This window comes from Pogoniulus pusillus, chromosome 35 (genome assembly GCF_015220805.1).
Source record: "Pogoniulus pusillus isolate bPogPus1 chromosome 35, bPogPus1.pri, whole genome shotgun sequence".
NCBI lineage: Eukaryota > Metazoa > Chordata > Aves > Piciformes > Lybiidae > Pogoniulus > Pogoniulus pusillus.
The window spans coordinates 2,316,225-2,336,268 of record NC_087298.1 but is presented as its reverse complement, the minus strand read 5'-3'; the positions used below and the strand labels follow the sequence as shown (position 1 = coordinate 2,336,268).

The 20,044-nt window shown below is 55.0% G+C and overlaps 1 protein-coding gene across 1 annotated transcript; it reads right to left on the bottom strand.

Annotated features, from left to right (window-relative positions):
* Window positions 1-1,921: 1,921 nt before the first annotated feature.
* NELFB (negative elongation factor complex member B) lies at window positions 1,922-18,580 on the bottom strand. Its single transcript, XM_064171109.1, has 13 exons — window positions 18,431-18,580; window positions 18,009-18,172; window positions 17,376-17,475; window positions 16,257-16,487; window positions 14,726-14,911; window positions 11,145-11,257; window positions 10,016-10,118; window positions 9,030-9,125; window positions 7,672-7,814; window positions 6,226-6,332; window positions 4,396-4,537; window positions 3,111-3,219; window positions 1,922-2,360 (listed from the first exon to the last, which is right to left on the bottom strand). Exons 1-13 carry the CDS (start codon window positions 18,530-18,532, stop codon window positions 2,223-2,225), a joined length of 1,734 nt encoding a protein of 577 aa, XP_064027179.1. The 5' UTR covers window positions 18,533-18,580; the 3' UTR covers window positions 1,922-2,222.
* Window positions 18,581-20,044: the final 1,464 nt, after the last annotated feature.

Sequence of the window (20,044 nt, the reverse complement as noted above, 5' to 3'; positions counted from 1 at the left end):
CTTCAGTGATGCCCTGTGGCAGTACAAGAGGCAATGGGCACTAACTGGAACCCAGGAGGCTCCACCTGAGCATGAGGAGAAATGCCTTTGGTGTGAGGGTGCTGGAGCCCTGGAGCAGCTGCCCAGAGAGGTTGTGGAGTCTCCTTCTCTGGAGACTTTTCAAGACCCATCTGGATGTGTTCCTGTGTGTCCTGCTCTGGCAGGGGGGTTGGGCTGGATGATCTCCAGAGGTCCCCCCCAGCCCCTGCCCCTCTGCAATGCTATGAAATCCCTGAGCACCAGAAATAAAGAGCTGCCACTCAACTTCCTCATGCAGTACTTGAGAACTGAGGAGGAAGAAAACCATGCAGAGGGAGCCAGCAGCTTAGGGGAGGGATTGTCACCTCTGCTTCACTGGTGTCTGCTTCCCCTGTGGGGTTTGTGGACACACTGTCAGGAAATGGAGAAGCCTCCTCAGCTCCTTGGCACTGGGAATGCTCAAGTCCCAGCAAGCAAGGGCCCATGGGCAGAAACCCCCCAGGATGCCCAGAAACGCTGGGTAACAAAGTGCCAGGGTGTGGACAGGCAAACTGCAGGAGCTAACTGTGCCTGACACATCCCACAGCCTCCCACCCAGAGCTGCCTGGCTCAGGGGATGTGGGGAGCACTGCTGGCAGCTCCCCTGCAGCTTAAACAGCCTCAGGCAGAACTGGCAGCAGAATCCTGCTGGCCAAATGGTTTGATGCAGTTCAGACACCTGCAGCAGGACACAGCACTCTGATCAACAGCACAAAGCCCAGCTGGGAGCCCATTACCCATGGCAACACCATCCAGTGCCTCTAACACCTGAGGACAGAACTTTGGTCATGACAACTCCAAGCAGCACTACAGGCTGGGGCCAGAGTGGCTGAGAGCAGCCAGGCAGAGAGGGCCCTGGGGGTGCTGGGGGAGAGGAGCCGCAGAGGAGGCAGCAGTGCCCAGGTGGGCAGCAGAGCCAATGGCATCCTGGGCTGGCTCAGGAGCAGTGTGGGCAGCAGGACAAGGGAGGTTCTTCTGCCCCTGTGCTCAGCACTGCTCAGGCCACTCCTTGAGTGCTGTGTCCAGTTCTGGGCTCCTGAATTGAAGAGAGATGTTGAGGTGCTGGAAGGTGTCCAGAGAAGGGCAGCAAGGCTGAGGAGGGGCCTGGAGCACAGCCCTGTGAGGAGAGGCTGAGGGAGCTGGGGGTGTGCAGCCTGCAGCAGAGGAGGCTCAGGGCAGAGCTCATTGCTGTCTGCAGTTGTCTGCAGGGAGGCTGTAGCCAGGTGGGGTTGGGCTCTGCTGCCAGGCAGCCAGCAACAGAAGAAGGGGACACAGCCTCAAGCTGTGCCAGGGGAGGGTCAGGCTGGATGTTGTTAGGAAGTTGTTGTCAGAGAGAGTGATTGGCATTGGAATGGGCTGCCCAGGGAGGTGGTGGGAGTTACCATCCCTGGAGGGCACTGAGTGCCATGGTCCGGTTGATTGGGCAGGGCTGGGTGCTAGGCTGGACTGGATGAGCTTGGAGCTCTCTTCCAGCCTGGCTGATTCTATGTCCTCAGCAAGCCTGCACATGGTACTGTGCTGTGGGCATGGCCAAGAGACTGGGCAGGTCTGTTCCCAGGGACCCTCCTCTCCCAGTCAATAGGATGGAGAAATGGCCCAGAAGAAACCTCATAAAATTCAGTAACGAATCATAGAATGGTTTGGGCTGGAAGGGACCTTAAATATTCCACCCCTCTGCCATGGGCAGGGACTCCTCCCACCTGCACAGCTTGCTCAAGGCCTGATCCAACCTGGCCTTGAACACCTCCAGGGAGGAGACACCCACAGCCTCCCCTGGGCAGCCTGTGCCAGTGTCTCCTCATTTTGCTGTGAGTTAAGCACTGCTCAGTCAGCTCCGAGAGTTTCAAACCACAAGGTGCCAAGCTTAGAAATACACATTTTCTTTTGGAAAAAAAAACCAAACCACCCAAACCCCCAGGTGCAGTCAGCTGTTCACTGGGACTAGAAGAAGACACTCAGCTAACTGTCAGCAAAGGAAACCTCTGCAGTGCACTGCAGGCAGAGTTTGCTAACCAGCGAGAGCCAGCTGGGCCAGCTGCAGTGCCTCCTGGAGGAGCTCTAGTGGCTTGGTGTGCTGTTTCCACCACTCAGGCAGAGACATTTGAAAGGCAGAGCAGCTGCTGAGTGCTGGGTTAACTCTTCTGTCTGTCTCCTGAGGACAGAGCTCAGCGTGAGGCTGGCGTGGGCACAGTGGGCAAGGGCAGCTCCATGGAGGGAGTCTCGGTCACTTCGGCTGGGCTTGGCTTGCGCAGCTCCAGTTTCTCGCTGAGCTGGGTGTGAAGCTCCTTCACAGCCTCCCCACTCTGCAGAACGAGGGAGACAAACATGAGTCAGACTGCACTCCAGCTGCTGCCAGCAACAACACCAAGCATGCTTCTCCTCCCCCTCTGCCCTGGTGAGACCACAGCTGGAATGCTGTGCCCACCTCTGGGCTCCTCGGCTTGGGAGAGACAGGGATCTGCTGGAGAGAGTCCAACAGAGGCTATGAGGATGCTGAAGGGATTGGAACATCTCTCCTATGAACAAAGGCTGATGAGCCCTGGGCTTGTTTAGTCTGGAGAAGAGAAGGCTGAGAGGAGATCTGGTCAATCAATATCAGAGGAGTGAGTGTCAGGAGGAAGGTGCCAGGCTCTGCCTGGTGGCAGGACAAAGAACAATGGACACAAGCTGGAACCCAGGAAGTGCCACCTCAACGTGAGGAAAAGCTTCTGTACAGTGTGGGTGCTGGAGCCCTGGAGCAGCTGCCCAGAGAGGTTGTGCAGCCTCCTTCTCTGGAGACTTTCAAGACCTATCTGGATGTGCTCCAGTGTGACCTGCCCTGGGTGACCCTGCGTTGGCAGTGGGTTGGACTGGATGATCTCTGGAGGTCCCTTCCAACCCCCAACATTCTGTGGTTCCAAGCAATCACCCTGTCTGATTTAACAGAGACAGAGGAAGCCCCAAGACAACTAAACCACAACTTAGCACACTTGGGAAGTAGAACTCCTGTTCCATTAAGCAGCATCTGGAAAGGCAACAGCTGTCATGTGCCTGTTCTCAGGCTCCCTCCCTACCTGCTTGGTGGGTTCCAAAGCTTTCTGCAGAGACTCTAACTTGGCAGGTGCCACTTTGTGGTGCAGATGCAGCAGCAGCCTGAGGACATGTCTCTGGACATTCTCCTTCCTGCAGAGAGATGTGAAAGCAGAGGAACAGATCTGAACCAACAGCACCCCCAGAGCAGGAAGGCTGCAGCAGCAGTGCCAGGACAATCCACACCCCACAGCCAGCCAGCTTTGTTCTCCTCTCCAACCCCCCTGAGAACTGCAGCCTGGCTGCTACACAGTGCTCAGCCTGCCTTGGGCTTTCCAGAACTGATGTACTGAATGCATTCAAGAGCTGTGGAGTAACTGTAGTGAGTGTGAGAAAGGAAGGAAGGGGAGATTTCAAGTGCATGTGGCAGCAGCTGTGCTGGACAAGCACTGGGCAGGTGCAGGAGGGTGTTTGTCCCTCTGTACGTGTGCAGGTGCAGGACATGGTGCTGGGCCTGAACAGCAGCTCTCCTGAGGGAGAGCTGAGAGCTGGGTTTGTTCAGCCCAGAGAGGAGAAGGCTGAGGGCAGACCTTATTGCCATGGGGCAGGACAAGCAGGGTGGCTGCCAGCAGGATGGTGATGCCCTTTGCACAAGCAGTCCCATGGAGAGGACAAGGGCAGATGGGGACAAGCTCCTGCTGAGGACATTCCCATTGGGCTCCAGAAGGAAATGTTTGCCCATGAGCACAGCTGGAGATTGGAATCATCTGCCAAGGGCAGCAGTGGAGTCCCTGCCCTGGGCAGTTAAAGACTCCTCTTGCCAGGGTGCTGGGGCAGCTCACTGCAGCTCTGCTGTGACCTAGAAAGATTGGAGCAGATGATCCTCAGAATCTCTTCCAACCTGGCACTCTGGGATTCCTCATTTTTAGGGAAACCCTGGGAGGTCAGGGTTGGTCTGCAGGCCAGCAGCTGAACCACACTGACTGATACAACCTCATGTCCTGCTGCGTGCAGCTGACACTGCCAAGAGCTGAAGTCTGCTCTTCATGTTCAGAGCTGCTGCAGAGCATGAAGGATACTACCTTGTGCAGCTCCCACTCATGAATAACGAATTACAGGTCAGGGCAGAACTCACCACAGATGTGCCATGGGTTTGCTGATCACCAAATGTAAGCCTCTCCCTAACAAAAACCAGCACCAGCTTAAGGCTTCCACTCTGTGTGAAGAGTTTACTGACCTCTTAAGCTTGCTTATCCTATGGCTCAAAGCAGCAAAACCTCTCTCAGCCATCCTGTAAACTCATTTTCCCCCGAGGAAAAGCAGATTTACCTCGAGCAAGCAGTGAGAAAGAAGCCATCAAAGAGAGCAGTGCAGAACTCCTCCAGTGCGAACTCTTCGCCCAGCAGCGTCAGGTTCCCAGTGAGCAGATGCAGGAAGATATCACTGAAGGCCAAGTCACTGAAGGTCTCAACTACACAACACGAGAAGGAAAGAGACTGGCAAGGATGTGCCCAAACCTGCCCACCCAGCAGATGTTCCTGCTGAAAACTGTGCAGTGAGAGCTTTTAAATCTGGGGGCCCAGGCAGGTGGCTTTGACCTTTCAGACTAGGAGCAGAAGGGTAAGAAGAGTGTGGAGGAAAGGCAGGACTCCAGCAAGGCTGAAGTCACAGAGCAGCTTGCTCCTGCCAAAACCACAAAGTCCCCTGCAATCCTTCTGCACCATCCTCTGCTCATGGTCACATCCACCTCCATGATCTCCTCAGACCCTGCAGTGAGCAGATACAGAATCACAGAAACATTCAGGTTGGAAAAGATGCTCAGGATCAAAAAGTTCAACAGACCACTTCCAGTGGGAAGCTTCCCCATGTAAATAAGCTGATAATTCAGCAAGAGGTGGCAAGAACACCAGAGCTGGGCTGAGTGGGAAGTGAACTTCCACAGCCATTACAGGAGCTGCAATGCCTAACTGTGTCCTGCTTTTGCCTGGGGTCTGGCTTGGAAGGGACCTCAAAGCTCATCCAGTTCCAACCCCCTGCCATGGGCAGGGACACCTCCCACTAGCCCAGGTTGCTCAAGGCCTCAGGTGTTCTACTTGTCCTTCTGAGAGGGTAGAAAAGTGCCATGCTGGGGATTCTGCATGAGAAGAATGTTCTAACATCCTGCTGGCTGGAGCTGTTGCTGGGATATCAGAGACCTTCCAATTCCACAGTTTGCTGCTGTGCAGGAGCACAAGAAGCAGGAGGGAGCATGGCCAGGACAGCTCACCCCAACTAACCAAAGGGATCATAGAATGGTTTGGGTTAGAGAAGAAGTTAAAAATGAGCTAGGAATATCTAAGATATGAGACCTGCAACACCAGAGAGACATACACTTGATGGAGTGGGTCCAGAAGAGGCCACAAAGGTGATCCAGAGGGCTGGAGAACCTTCCCCGGGTTGGGAGAGTTGGAGAAGGCTCCAGGGAGACCTTAGAGCAACCTTCCAGTACCTGAAGGGGCTCCAGGAGAGCTGGGGAAGGACTTTTGACAAGGGCTGGGAGTGCCTAGACAAGGGACAATGGTTTGAAACTGGAGCAGGGGAGATTTAGGTTGGACATCAGGAGGAAGTTCTGCAGAGTGAGGGTGGAGAGACACTGGAAGAGGTTACCCAGGGATGTGCTTGAGGCCCTATCCCTGGAGACATTCAAGATCAGACTTTGTGTGGCCCTGGGCAGCCTGCTCTAGTTGAAGGTGTCCCTGCTGCCTGCAGGGACAGTGGACAAGATGCCCTTAGAGAGTCCATCAGAGCCCAATGCAATCTGTGAGCATTCCATTATCACAGGACATTGTGCCCAGTATACAAACTGGGATGAGTTGGCCAAGATGGGGGCAGATCACTGCTGAACAGCCTGCCCAGGGCAGTGGTGGAGTCACCATATCTGGAGTGGTTTCAAAACCCTGCAGATGTGGTGCTGAGGGCCAGAGCTCAGTGGTGACCTGGCAGTGCTGGGTCAGTGGCTGGACTGGATGATCTGAAAGGTCTCCTCCAACCTAAGCAATTTTGTGACTCTGTGACTGTTACATTCCATCTGGAACTCTGTAATCATTTTCACTCCAGCTTTGCTTTGCCTCCTGGGTGCCCAGGCCAAGCTGTAGCCTAGAAGATGAAATCCAAACTTACCCAGTGCTGGCAGCAGCCTAAGGAAAGCATTTTTGTTCCTCTGCTTAGTGATGTGAAGGATGTAATACAGCCCAATCTCACAAGCTATCCTGTTCTCCTGCAAGAACCTGTCATGGCAGAAGCAAAAGGACTTCAGCAACAAAGTTCAAGCAGATTTGGTTCTTTTAAGAGGGTTTCAAATCCTGTTGGATCACAAGCAAGCAGCTCCAGCAGTGCCTCCCCTCAAACCCAGCAAAGAGCAGCCACTCAGTGGCTGAGCAGATGAGCATCACAGTGAACATGGTCCATGCAGCACAGCATGCAGCACACTGTGCTGGCTCCCAGTCAGAGAATCACTGCATTGTTCTGGTTGGAGAAGCCCTTTAAGATCATCAGCTCCAACCATTCTCTAGCTCTGCCAAGGCTGGTACTAACCCATGGCACTCAGCACCACATCTCTGCCTCTCTGAAACACCTCCAGGGATGGGCATTCAACCACCTCCATGGGCAGCCTGTGCCAGTGTTTGAGAACTTCTTCAGCAAGGAAGTTTCTTCTCATGTCCAACTTAAACCTCCCCTGGTGCAACCTGAGGCCATTTCCTCTTGTCCTGTCACTTGTTACCTGGCAGAAGAGCCCAACCCCCACCTTGCTCCAACCTCCTTTCAGGGAGCTGTGGAGAGCCAGAAGGTCTCTCCTCAGCTGAACAACCTCAGTTCCTTCAGCAGCTCCTCACAAGACCTGCACTCCAGGACCCTTCATCAGCTTTGCTGCCCTTCTCTGGCCATGTCCCAGTACTTCAGTGTCCCTCTTGGAGCAAGGGGCCCAAATGCAAACCCAGCACTCAAGGTGTACTCTCACCAGTGCCTTCTCTCCCTTGGGAGATGTTTCTCCACAGATTCTGCACCAAGGAGTGACTAATTCCATCACGAGGTGTGCATATGGTGACAGCCCTGCTGTGGACTGTAGAGCAATGAGGTCTTGAACACCTCCAGTGAGGGACATCCACAACCTCCCCAGGCAACCTGTGCCAGTGTCTCCTCACCCTCATGGGAAGGAATCTTCCCAATGTCTACAGTAACCTTCCAGTTTGAAGCCACTGTCACATGTCTTGGCACTCTCAGACCTTGCCCAAAGTCCCTCCGCAGCTCTCCTGCAGCCCCTTCAGTACTGGAAGGCTGCTCTAAGGTCTCCCTGCAGCCTTCTCTTCTCCAGACTGCACAGCCCCAGCTCTCCCAGCCTGTCCCCACAGGGGATCTTCTCCAGCCCTCTGAAATATTATCTTTAGTAGACAAACTTTGAGGAATCCTGGTGGAAACCTTTCCTGCTAAAGGAACAGCTGTGGCCTGATGAAGCAGGACTAAATCTTCCTCCAAGAAAGTCCCCATGTTAGCAGAAGCAGAGTTCTTCCTGTCAGTGCTGGCTGGCTCCTGGCCTGTGGGTACAGAGGTAGCTAAGGAGGTACCTACTTGGTGAAAGCCTCAGGAATGGTGCTGGGGTAGGGAACTGGCCCCTTCTCCTCCGAGGGCAGCTTCTGATCTACGTTGAATGTGTGGTCATCCACCACAAAGGACATCAGCATAGGCAGGAACTTTGTGATCAACTCAGCTTCCTTGAAGGGATGAAAGAAGAGAGGGTGGAGGAAAATGCTTCCATCAGTCAGTGTATGCCAAGTAAGGGTCCCAGAGCACCACATGCAACAAGCAGTGAGGCAATTTGGGGAGCCTCAGCTCACAGTGAGGAACAGAAGCCTTCAGACATCCAGCTCTACTGAAAAGTCATAAATAATTCATTTCCTACTGGCAGGTAGGGAAACTTCACCTCCCCCACAGAAACATCACACCCAGGCATGAGGGAAAACTTTGTTGTGAGGCTGCTGGAGCCCTGGAGCAGGCTGCCAAGAGAGGCTGTGGAGTCTCCTTGCCTGGAGAGCTTCCAATCCCCCCTGGCCATTGTGCTCCGGAGCAAGCTGCTGTGGGTGCCCTGCTGTAGCAAGGGGATTGGTCTGGATGATCTCCAGCAGTCCCTTCCAGCCCTGGGCAAAGTATGGAAGGATTGTGGCTGGCTGTAGCACTACACAAAATTGCTACAACAGGTATCTGGGAGGCAAAATCTGTCATTGTAAAGCTGCATCACTGCTGCCAGTTCCTCAGCAGCCTCTGAGATCCTGCTTCCCTCACACAAGAGCTGTGCTACAAACTCATCAGTTCTGTACAACGAGCAACCAGGGCAGAATTTAATGGAGCTACAGCTGGATTTGAAACTAGTAAGGAGGAGGAGGAGGAGAAAAGGAGGGGGCAAAGGAGGGGGCAGAGGAGGGGGCAGAGGAGGGGGCAGAGGAGGGGGCAGAGGAGGGGGCAGAGGAGGGGGCAGAGGAGGGGGCAGAGGAGGGGGCAGAGGAGGGGGCAAAGGAGGGGGCAAAGGAGGGGGCAGAGGAGGGGGCAGAGGAGGGGGCAGAGGAGGGGGCAGAGGAGGGGGCAGAGGAGGGGGCAGAGGAGGGGGCAAAGGAGGGGGCAAAGGAAGGGGCAAAGGAAGGGGCAAAGGAAGGGGCAAAGGAAGGGGCAAAGGAAGGAGCAAAGGAAGGAGCAAAGGAAGGAGCAAAGGAAGGAGCAAAGGAAGGAGCAAAGGAAGGAGCAAAGGAGGAAGAAAAGCAAACAGCAGGCAAGTGAAGCTTGGAGCTTGTCTGCTGGAGCTGCTGCTCAGTGACCACTGACATGCTTCTGATGAGAGGTGTGCAGAACCAGCACTAAAGTAGGGATGCAACAGAAGAATAAACCAGTCCAAACCTGTTTCACTGTGCTCAATTCTGGAAATCAGCAGCACTCACCAGTTTGGGTTCCTTGAAGACTTGACTGTCAATCATGTCCCAGGCTCCCTGTCCCAAAGACAGCATCCTGAGGAGCAGCAGCAGGTCTGGGCTTTCCTCAAATGTTAAGAGGAGAAGAACAAAAGCTATTTCCATCTTCCACCAGCTGCACATGGAGCTGTTTGTTTGGAAGTGGTGGCTTGTGCCCAGAGCTCTCCTGGATGAGCAGCTTTATCAAAGGCTGCTGGAGAAATTCAGCTCTCCAATTTCACTGGCAACTGACTCCTCAAGTGGGAGTCGAATAACAGACACACACCTGAGGGCTTGTGGGGTTTGGAACACTCTCTGCTGGGGCAAGAAGTGAGCAGCTGATCTGATGACAGCTGTTTTAAATGGGTCCAGCCAAATCTGTGTATTGAAGTAGGTGTGACAGGCCAGATCAAGTCACCTCAATACAGAAAAAGAGCAAGAATGACTGTGGGGGCTTTGGGTTGTTTTATATCATGCCCCTGAAATCAGACCAATTCTCAGTCTTAAATTGTCCTGAGGAAGTTATTCAGTCCAACGACAAAATGTAGCAGTTCAGGGATGAAACCAGCAAACAGCTCCCACTGTTCAGACACCTGTAAGCCTATCCCCTCCTTGAACATTCAAGCACCTCCTGCAGACACTGCCAGCAGGATCTGTATTGTATTGCACCAACAGAGCAGAACAGTGGAAACTAAACCACTGCCCTTACTGTGGCAGAGACAAAAGGCTGCTGCTGTCAGGCAAACCTGTGGAAGGAGCTGTTAGGGTAGGATGAGCCAGGTGAAGGCTTTGCTGCCAACCCAGAGGGCTCCAGAACACCCAACAGATCCCAAAGGGATGTGCTACAATGGACAAGGGTATCACATTCCCCTTATTTCAACTTACACAGGCATTTGAGAACTTAATCACGCTCCTGTGGCAGTGCTAGCCCTCTGCTGCTGAAGGCTGGGATCAGGCACACAAGCTGTGACACTCACCCTGGGTAAGGTGTCCTGCCCAACCAGGTCTTGCAGGTGCCTTATGGTACTCAAGGCTAAGGTGTTGATGGCAAAGGGATCACACAGGATCATGGACAAGTCCCTGAGAAGCAAAAACCAAACATGTCATACATGCTGGCTTGTCTGAAATGCTTTCATCTTGGCTTCCTCCTCTTGCAGCCCTGACTGCATTTTGCAGTGGTAAAAGAGGAGGTTGCTGCAAGCCCACCCACAGCTCCACAGCTGTAGGACACCAGTGGGCTTCACTAGAGTAGGGTCCTTGGCTCTGCTCTTGGTTGCAATTCTGCTGTAACATCCAGTCAGTGTGTGGGCTGGCAAAGACTGGGGCAGCTGCCCAGGGCACTGCCTGAATGCCCTTCCCTGGAGGTATTTAAAAGCCATCTTGGTATGGTGCTCAAGGACATGGTGGCCCTGAGAGAGCTAGAGAATGATTTGGCTTGATGATCTTCAAGGTCCCTCCCAACCATGGTGACTCCATGAGACTCTGTATGAGGGTGCACTCTGCTGGTACAGGCACACACAGAGAGCTGTGTTTAAGAGGGGCAGACACAGGACAAGCACTGGAACAACCTCCTGACTATGGCCTTGTAAAACCTGCGTTCTTATCTTCTCTTGCCTACAGGTGTCCACCTGCTGAACCTTCTCCTGCCTTGTACAACCAGCACAGATGTTCTCTCTTTGCCTTGACATCAGCTGAAATGACTCCTAAAGGTCTTCTGCACTGAAACCAGTCACAGAATGGTTCAGATTGGAAGGGACCTTAAAGATCATCCACTCCAACCTCCCTGCCACGGGCAGGGACACCTTGCAGCAAGACAAGGTTGCACAAGGCCTCATCCAGCCTGGCCCTGAACACCTCCAGGGAGGGAACTTCCACAGCCTCCCTGGGAAGCCATTCCAGGGTAAACCAAGCAGATGTCCCACAGGTGAGGTCAGCAGTACAATCTGTGCCACCAGAACATGCCTGGCTATGCCTGAGGGCATTAATGCCCAGCGGATCTGAGCAGGCAGCAGAGCTCCTGGCTGTCAGCTGGCTCTAGGGGAGAGTTAACCCCAGCAAGGCCTGGCAGATGTGACTGCCTCTCAATAAACAGCCCCAGTGCCTCACCCCAAGACTTGTTCTTGCCCTTTCTTCACTCCATCCAGAAAGCCCTGCAGCTCCCGAGCTCTCTTGTTGTCCACAAACTTCTCCCGGATGCAAGCATCAAGGCACCAGGTGAACTGTCAGGGGGAAGCAGAAAGCTTGATGAACCACAGCAGCTTGCTGAAACAGCAATCAACGACACAGTGGCCAGAACACAGGCTCCAAGGACCTCCAAATCTCTGCAGTTAAGGTGCTTTAGCAATATATTTAGGTATGGTAGCAAGCTGGTCAGGTTAGAAATACCAACAAAGACTCAGAGAATGGGTTGGAAGGGGCCTCAAGTCATCAAGTTCCAACACCCTGCCGTGGGCAGGGACACCTCCCACCAGCACAGGCTGCTCAAGGCCTTATCCAACCCAGCCTTCAACACCACCAGAGAGGGGACAGTCACAACCTCCCCAGGCAGCCTGTGCCAGTGTCTCACCACCCTCACTCCAAAGAATTTTTTCCTCATCTCCACTCTCTCTCTTCCCTCTCCCAGCTCAATGTCATTGTCCCTCTGTCCCTCATCCTGACACTCACAGACATTGTCCAAAGTCCCTCCCCAGCTCTCCTGCAGCCCCTTCAGGCACTGGAAGCTGCTCTGAGGTCTCCCTGAAGCCTTCTCTTCTCCAGGCTGAACAGCCCCAACTCTCCCCAGCCTGTCCCCACAGCAGAGCTTCTCCAGCTCTCTGAGTGTCTTCATGGCCTCCTCTGGACCCTTTCCAGCAGCTCCAGGTCCTTCTTGTGCTGGGTTCCCAGAGCTGGAGGCAGTGCTGCAGGTGAGGTCTAAGCAGAGCAGACTGGAGGGGCAGAATCCCCTCCCTGTGCTGCTGCTCTCCCTGCTCTGGCTGCAGCCAGCACACAGCTGGCTCTGGGCTGCCAGTGACCAGTGCCAGCTCCTGGACAGTTTGTCACCAACTGACACCCCCATGCCCTTCTCCAGGCTGCTCTGCTCAGCCTGGATTAGTGCTTGGGATTGCCTTGACTTAGGTGCAGGACCTTGTACCTGCTGAACTTCACAAGGCTGGCTTGGGCCCTCCTCTCAAAAAGAGGTCAGAGATACCAAAGTGAGTTAACCAATGTCACTTTTCCCCTTCCCTGGCAGTTAATGAAGAGCTGCATAAGCCACACCACACTGCCCAGCACGGCCAATCCATGGGGATCTACATCAGGAGGAGGCCGACAAAGCACTTGGCAGTAACATTATGGGATAGTTTAGCCACTGTAATACCACTGCTACCCGGGAGGAGGGGATATTAACAGTAGAAGTGCTTCTTTGTGAGAGCTGTATGATCCAAATGGAAAGAGACAGCGAAGTGCAATGTCTTAGCTGACCTAAAAGAAGGATTTTCCCCCTTCAGCAAACATGTCAAAACCACAACAACTTGCTGGCTTGTCTGAAATGCTTTCATCTTGGCTTCCTCCTCTTGCAGCCCTGACTGCATTTTGCAGTGGTAAAAGAGGAGGTTGCTGCAAGTGGTTTTCAACTTGAAGAAGAAGAATTGCTCTTTCTAATTCAGTCACTGTCTGGGTACTTATTTTGGGCCTCTTGATCAAAAGACATCAAAACCCCATGCAGTGACACCATCACTCTAGGCCATGTTTTCTCTAAACTGAACACACATAAAAACTCAGTTAACAGCACTCAAGAGAGTAAGCTTTGTTCTAGGTCAGTGATGCTGACCACAGAAAAAGGACCAGGAACAAGATCCTGGTGAGACATTAACACCAAATCTGTCACCTCTCAGCATTTTAATAGTTTCTTTTCTTAGAGTGAAGAAGTGATAGGTTGTAGTGAGAGAGGAAAGGAGGAAGAGGGAAGATTGAGACTGGAGATTAGGAAGAAATTCTTTCCAGTGAGGGTGCTGAGACACTGGCACAGGTTGCCCAGGGAGGCTGTGGATTCCCCCTCCCTGGAGGCGTTCAAGGCCAGGTTGGATGAGATCTTGATCAACCTGGGCTGGTGGGAGGTGTCCCTGCCCGTGGCAGGGGCTTGGAACAGGATTAGCTTTAAGGTCCATTCCAACCCAAACCATTCTGTGATTGTACCAATCTGTCATTCTGGCTCTGAAGGACCTCCACAGGTCAGAATTGGTTTTAACACTGCACAAGTAGCATAACATTCACTGGTTTAAGGGTTATGAAATGAATACAAGCTGCTGCTTAATCAAGATCAAGTTTTCACCTCAAGATCCAAGGGCTGCAAGAAGAGTTTTGGATTCAAGGTCTGAACTCTCCTCACAGAGAGCTCAATTAGGCAATGGGGATGACAGTGGGAGGTGTCCCTGCCCGTGGCAGGGGGTTGGAACTGGATAATCTTTAATGTCCTTTCTAACCCAACCCACTCTATGATTCTGTGATCAGGGAACATTGAGTTCATTCCCTCATGCTTTTCTATTTGGCAGTGTCAAAATACTCTGTAACCTATGTGGGCACAGACTCCTATGCTTGTGCAACTGAAACTGTCCAGTGACAGCAGTATGGAAGCCTTCTGTTGTGGGCACCTCCTGCAGTGTTCAGTGTGACTGTGGATATGAGATTGTGAAGATGCTTTCTTCTTCCTCCTCAGACTGAAGCTTTGGTCCTCTCTGGTATTATTGCTAACCCTGAAACATTCCCATGCAGTGATTAGTATGGCTCCACCTGGCACACTGCAGCCAGTTCTGGGCTCCCCTGTTCAACAGGGACAGGGATCTACTGGAGAGGTCAAGGGAGGGCTGCAAGGATGCTGAAGGGGCTGGAGCACTGCCTGGTGAGGAGAGGGTGAGCATCCTGGGGATGATTAGTCTGGAGAGGAGAAGGTTGAGAGGGGATCTGAGCAATGTCTATAAGTACCTGAGGGGTGGGAGTCAGGAAGGGGCAGGGACAGCCTCTGCTCACTTCTGTCCTGGGATAACACAAGGGGCAATGGATGGAATCTCCAGCACAGGAAGTGCCACTTCAACATGAGGAAGAACTTCTTGACTGTAAGGCTCACAGAGCACTGGGACAGGTTGCCCAGAGAGGTTGTGAAGTCTCCTTCTCTGGAGACTTTCCAGCCCTGCCTGGATGTGTTCCTGTGTGACCTGCAGAGATTCCTGCTGTGTGACCTGCACGAGATTCTATGGTCCTGCTCTGGCAGGGTGGTTGGACTGGAAGATCTCCAGAGGTCACTTCCAACCCCTACCATCCTGTGGCCCTGTGACTCCTCTGGGTTGCAGTCCTGCAGGGCAGTAGCTATGCACAGGAGTCGTGGGGTTGGTCTCTTCTCCCAGGCAACCAGCAACACAACAAGGGGACACAGCCTCAAGCTGTGCCAGGGCAGGTTCAAGTTGGATGTTAGGAAGAAATTCTTCCCAGAGAGAGTGATTGGCATTGGAATGGGCTGCCCAGGGAGGTGGTGGAGTCACCATCCCTGGAGGTGTTGAAGCCAAGCCTGGCTGGGGCACTTAGTGCCATGGTCTGGTTGACTGACCAGGGCTGGGTGCTAGGTTGGGCTGGATGAGCTGCTTGGAGGTCTCTTCCAACCTGGCTGATTCTCTGACTCTCCAGTAACACTCCCACCTGTCCCACATGACTAATACCTTGTGACAGGGGTCGACATTGCAGATTTCACTGATCTCCAGGTCGTGCAGTGACATCAGGAGCTCCGCCCGCAGCGTGCAGTAGTGAACGTTCCTGGTGCGGAGGAACAAGGTCCTGAGAAACTGCAGCACCATGTCATAGAGCTTCACGTTCTTCCCAATCATCTGGGTCAGCTTCTGAACCACCTGAAGGCCAAGTGGGAAGAAAAGGCACACTCAGCACCAAGAGAGGACTCCTGTTTCACACACCACATGTAAATCCTTTGCCGTGATTCAGCAAACCTGGGACGTCTGCCGCCACTGAAGCTCCCTCAAAGGAAGACCAAAGGTGTTTGGTCAGGAGGTGTTCACCAAACCCTTCACAGGCAGAGTGAGAGTCACAAGGAAAGGCCTTCTTATGATCACAGAATGTTAGAGTGTAAAGGGTTAACCCTCAGGGGGCAGCGGGGGGAATCTGAACCTGACCCCAGGTGCTCCTGGCTCCTCCTTTGGGGTGGTCTGAATCTGACCCCAGATTCTCCTGATCCCTCCCTGGGGGTCGTCTGAACCTGAGCCCAGGTCCTCCTGACTCCTCCCTGGGGTTGGTCTGAACCTGAGCCCAGACTCTCCTGACTCCTCCCTGAGGTTGGTCTGAACCTGAGCCCAGACTCTCCTGACTCCTCCCTGGGGGTCGTCTGAACCTGAGCCCAGATCCTCCTGACTCCTCCCTGGGGGTGGTCTGAACCTGAGTCCAGGTCCTCCTGACCCCTCCCTGGGAGTGGTCTGAACCTGACCCCAGATGCAGTGGTTAGCTCACTCCCACTTCCTTCTAGCCCCCCTATAAAAACAGAGGAACGTCCTGTTTCTCCCTCTCTCTCTCGCCCTGCCTGCTTGCTTGCTAGCACCACTTTAGAACATTCATCAATTACTACACAGCACTCAGGAACTATGGAAATAATTCCTGCAAAGAAGAACAAAGGAGAAAGAGCAAAGTGTTCTCTGGAGTGTGTCCAGAGAAGGGCAACAGAGCTGGGGGTGTGGAGAACAGGGATGGGGAGGAGCAGCTGAGGAAACTCAGGGTATTTAATGTGGAAGAGACTGAGGGGAGACCTCCTTGCTCTCCACAGCTCCCTGAAAGAAGGCAGCAGTGAGGTGGGGGTTGGGCTCTTCTCCCTAGAATCAGATGATAGGAGAGGACATGGCCTGAAATTGTGCCAGGAGAGGGTTAGGTTGGAGATGAGGTGCCAGAGTGGTCAGAGATTGGCACAGGCTGCCCAGGGAAGTGGTGGAGTCCCCATGCCTGGAGGTATTCAAGAATCCTGCAGCCATGGCACTTGGGGCCATGGTTTAGCAGCCATGGTGGTGTTGGGCTGATGGTTGGCCTGGATGATCTTAGAGGGCTCTTTCACCCCAGAGCATTCTATGCTTTCTTGCCAATACTCTCTCTAGCCAAACAAACTTCAGAGGTCGGGCTGGGTGGGTGAGAGGGACACTGCTGTTTGCTGAGGCTGACCGGAAGCTGGCACACTGCCAGAGACTGCCTTGTCCTTACCTCTCCTTGTCGCCTTGTTTTGGGAGATGGGCTGAAGAAATTGTGCAGGACAGAAATGTCATTGCTGAAGAGGATGTTTTCTTTCTCCAGAATATACTGCTTCAGCAAGGGAGAGACCTCATCACCAAAGAGAGCCTGGTTGTCCTGCCAGATCTGCCGCTTCACCTCCACTGCACAGGCTTTGTACAGATCCTTGTCAGCCATCACCAGCTTCAGCTTCTTCTCAGGGACCTGCAACCAACAGGGCACTTACCAACCTGATGAGCAGCTGGGCTACACTTTGGCCACAACAACCCCAAGCAGCACTACAGGCTGGGGACAGAGTGGCTGGGAGCAGGCAGGCAGAGAGGGAGCTGGGGGTGCTGGGGGAGAGGAGCCGCAGAGGAGGCAGAGTGCCCAGGTGGGCAGCAGAGCCAATGGCATCCTGGGCTGGCTCAGGAGCAGTGTGGGCAGCAGGACAAGGGAGGTTCTTCTGTCCCTCTGCTCAGCACTACTCAGGCCACCCCTGGAGTGCTGTGTCCAGTTCTGGGCTCCTGAATTGAAGAGAGATGTTGAGGTGCTGGAAGGTGTTTGGAGAAGGGCAGCAAGGCTGGGGAGGGGCCTGGAGCACAGCCCTGTGAGGAGAGGCTGAGGGAGCTGGGGGTGTGCAGCCTGCAGCAGAGCAGGCTCAGGACAGAGCTCATTGCTGCCTGCAGCTGCCTGCAGGGAGGCTGTAGCCAGGTGGGGTTGGGCTCTGCTGCCAGGCAGCCAGCAACAGAACAAGGGGACACAGCCTCAAGCTGTGCCAGGGCAGGTCTAGGCTGGATGTTGTTAGGAAGTTGTTGTCAGAGAGAGAGATTGGCATTGGAATGGGCTGCCCAGGGAGGTGGTGGAGTGGCTGTGGCTGGAGGTGTTGAAGCCAAGCCTGGCTGGGGCACTTAGTGCCATGGTCTGGTTGGTTGGGCAGGGCTGGGTGCTAGGTTGTGCTGGAGGAGCTTGGAGCCCTCTTCCAACCTGGCTGATTCTATGACAATCTGTCAGAAGGTCTGCAGAGGGAGCATGCAGCCAGCTGACAGCACAGCCAAGAGAAGACCTACAACAGAGGTGCCAAGGAACAGGCCAACCAGTAGAGCGCTTTACCTTGGGCAAGTGCTTCATGACACACATCACCACGGGCTGTATGGAAGGCATCTTGACCAGGGAAAAGCTCTTCTCTAGGAGATCTTCCAGCTTCTTGTATCTGAAAACATGTAAGTGCAAGAGACTAAGTGCCACAGGACAGAAAAGGACCAGAGTGGCTCAGCCCAAAGCCAATAGAGACCTTGAGCTCACCTCCTTCACTTCCCTTTGCAGAAGTGACCTCATTGCTGTCTACAACTACCTGAAGGGACATTGTAGGCAGGTAGGGGTTGGCCTCTTCTCCCAGGCAACCAGCAACACAACAAGGGGACACAGTCTCAAGTTGTGCTGGGGTAGGTCTAGGCTGGATGTGAGGAGGAAGTTGTTGTCAGAGAGAGTGATTGGCATTGGAATGGGCTGCCCAGGGAGGTGGTGGAGGCACCGTGCCTGGAGGTGTTCAAGCCAAGCCTGAATGAGGCACTTAGTGCCATGGTCTGGTTGATTGGATAGGGCTGGGTGCTAGGTTGGACTGGATGATCTTGGAGGTCTCTTCCAACCTGGTTGACTCTGTGATTCTAAGTCACTTGTCCACTGCAGCTAATCCTCACAGGACTCCCAGGCCACCCCAAGGAACCGCCAGGATCGCTAACGAACCTCTCCTCAACCTTCCCTTCCAAGGCGATGGCAGAGACCCTCTCCAGCAGCTTCTCCCTCAGCTCGTCAAACACCGACTGGTGGAACTCCAGCCTGGGGGTGCCGTGCAGGTCCAGGAAGGGCAGGGCGGACTGCAGCGAGGGCAGCAGCACTCCGTTCTCCGTCTGCCAACAGAAGGGGCGCACAGGGGCACAGGGCACAGCATGAGGGCTGGCTCCAGGTCTGGGCTCCTCCATTCAAGAGCGACGCTGAGGTCGCGGAAGGTGTCCAGAGGAGGGCAGTGCTGCCATACGCTGCCTACAAACGCCAGCAGGGTAAAGCCCCCACCCAGGAGACCCCACCCCGGGCCTTCTCCTGCCCCCTTCCGCGCCCAGCCCCGCTCCCGCCGCCCGCCCGGCCCCCTCCACGGCGGCTCGCCCCACCTGAAACTGCTCGATGGCCTTCAGCGGCTCCGTGCAGTTGGTCAGAGTCTCCTTCAGGTCCTCGCCGTTGGCCACCCCCAGCTCCTGCAGCCCCGCGTACATGATGGCCTGCCCGGGCCCCGCCGGGCCCCTCCCGCCACCGCCACCGCCACCGCCGCGGCCCGCCCCGGCCCGGCCCGGCCCCGCGCCGCTCCCCCCGGCCCCGCCGCGCCGCACAAGGGTTCCGCCGCGCCAAGGTTCCGGGCAGCGCCCCCGGGGCAGCAGCCGCGGCCGTGCGGGGAGCTCGCCGGGAGCGCGGCCGGGAGAGGCCGCTGCGCCCCCTGGCAGCACACGCCGGGGTTGTGGCACGTCCGTGAGGCGTCTCTCATGGCGGGGCAGTCACGACTGCCCGGCTGCTCCCTCCTGCACAGCGATGGAAAGGGGAAAGGGCCGAAAACAGCCTCCGAAGGGAGAAGTGACCCTTCCGCCTCCGCGGCTCGGCCTCCGCAGGCCTGCCCGGTGAGAACGGCTGCTGCAGAGCGGTGAGACCCCCCCCGAGCTGTCGCCTTTGGGGTGTGCAGCTGGCACCGGGGGCAGCAGCCCCGCGCATGGCAGGAAGCCCTTTGGCAGCTGCCCACCAGCAACGACGGTGGCAAAGCCTGTGTGCCCCCAGCCCCCCGGGACGCCTGGGGCTGGGGATAGACCCCCATGAACCCCAGCATCCAGAGGACACAAGGATGCACTGCACTGTCCCCAGCCGTGAGCTGCAGCAGTGTCCTCAGGTTCCTCATAGCACCACTCTGGTTGGACAGGACCTTTGAGGTCATTCATTCTCCCAGGGCTGCTGCTAAGCCTCGTCCCTCAGCACCACACCTCTGCCTCTTCTGAACCCCTCCAGGGATGGGGATTCGACCACCTCCCTGGGCAGCCTGTGCCAGTGTTCGAGAACCCTTTCAGTGCAGAAGTTTCTCCTCATGTCCAACCTAACCCTGAGGCCATCTCCTCCTGTCCTGTCACTTGTTACTGGGTAGAATTGCTGCTAGTGCCAGGACAAGGGCCGAGGGGATGGCATCAATCAGGAGCAGTGTGGGCAGCAGGGCAAGGGAGGTTCTGCCCCTGTGCTCAGCACTGCTCAGGCCACAGTGTTCAGTTCTGGGCTCCTCCATTGCAGAGAGATGTTGAGGTGCTGGAAGGTGTTTGGAGAAGGGCAGCAAGGCTGGGGAGGGGCCTGGAGCACAGCCCTGTGAGGAGAGGCTGAGGGAGCTGGGGGTGTGCAGCCTGCAGCAGAGCAGGCTCAGGGCAGAGCTCATTGCTGCCTGCAGCTGCCTGCAGGGAGGCTGTAGCCAGGTGGGGTTGGGCTCTGCTGCCAGGCAGCCAGGGACAGAACAAGGGGACAGAGGCTCAAGCTGTGCCAGGGCAGGTCTAGGCTGGATGTGAGGAGGAAGTTGTTGTCAGAGAGAGTGATTGGCATTGGAATGGGCTGCCCAGGGAGGTGGTGGAGTCTGTGTGGCTGGAGGTGTTGAAGCCAATCCTGGCTGAGGCACTTAGTGCCATGGTCTGGTTGGTTGGGCAGGGCTGGGTGCTAGGTTGGGCTGGCTGAGCTTGGAGCTCTCTTCCAACCTGGCTGATTCTATG

What these genes read in the sequence shown, in the direction of transcription:
- NELFB (XM_064171109.1), bottom strand. Translation starts at nt 18,532, where the DNA reads ATGTACGCGGGGCTGCAGGAGCTGGGGGTGGCCAACGGCGAGGACCTG. An exon ending in GAAGGGAAGGTTGAGGAGAG is followed by an intron (nt 17,476 to 18,008) that starts GTTCGTTAGCGA and finishes ACATGTTTTCAG; the next exon opens with ATACAAGAAGCTGGAAGATC. An exon ending in TAGGCTGCTGCCAGCACTGG is followed by an intron (nt 4,538 to 6,225) that starts GTAAGTTTGGAT and finishes CGTGTTGTGTAG; the next exon opens with TTGAGACCTTCAGTGACTTG.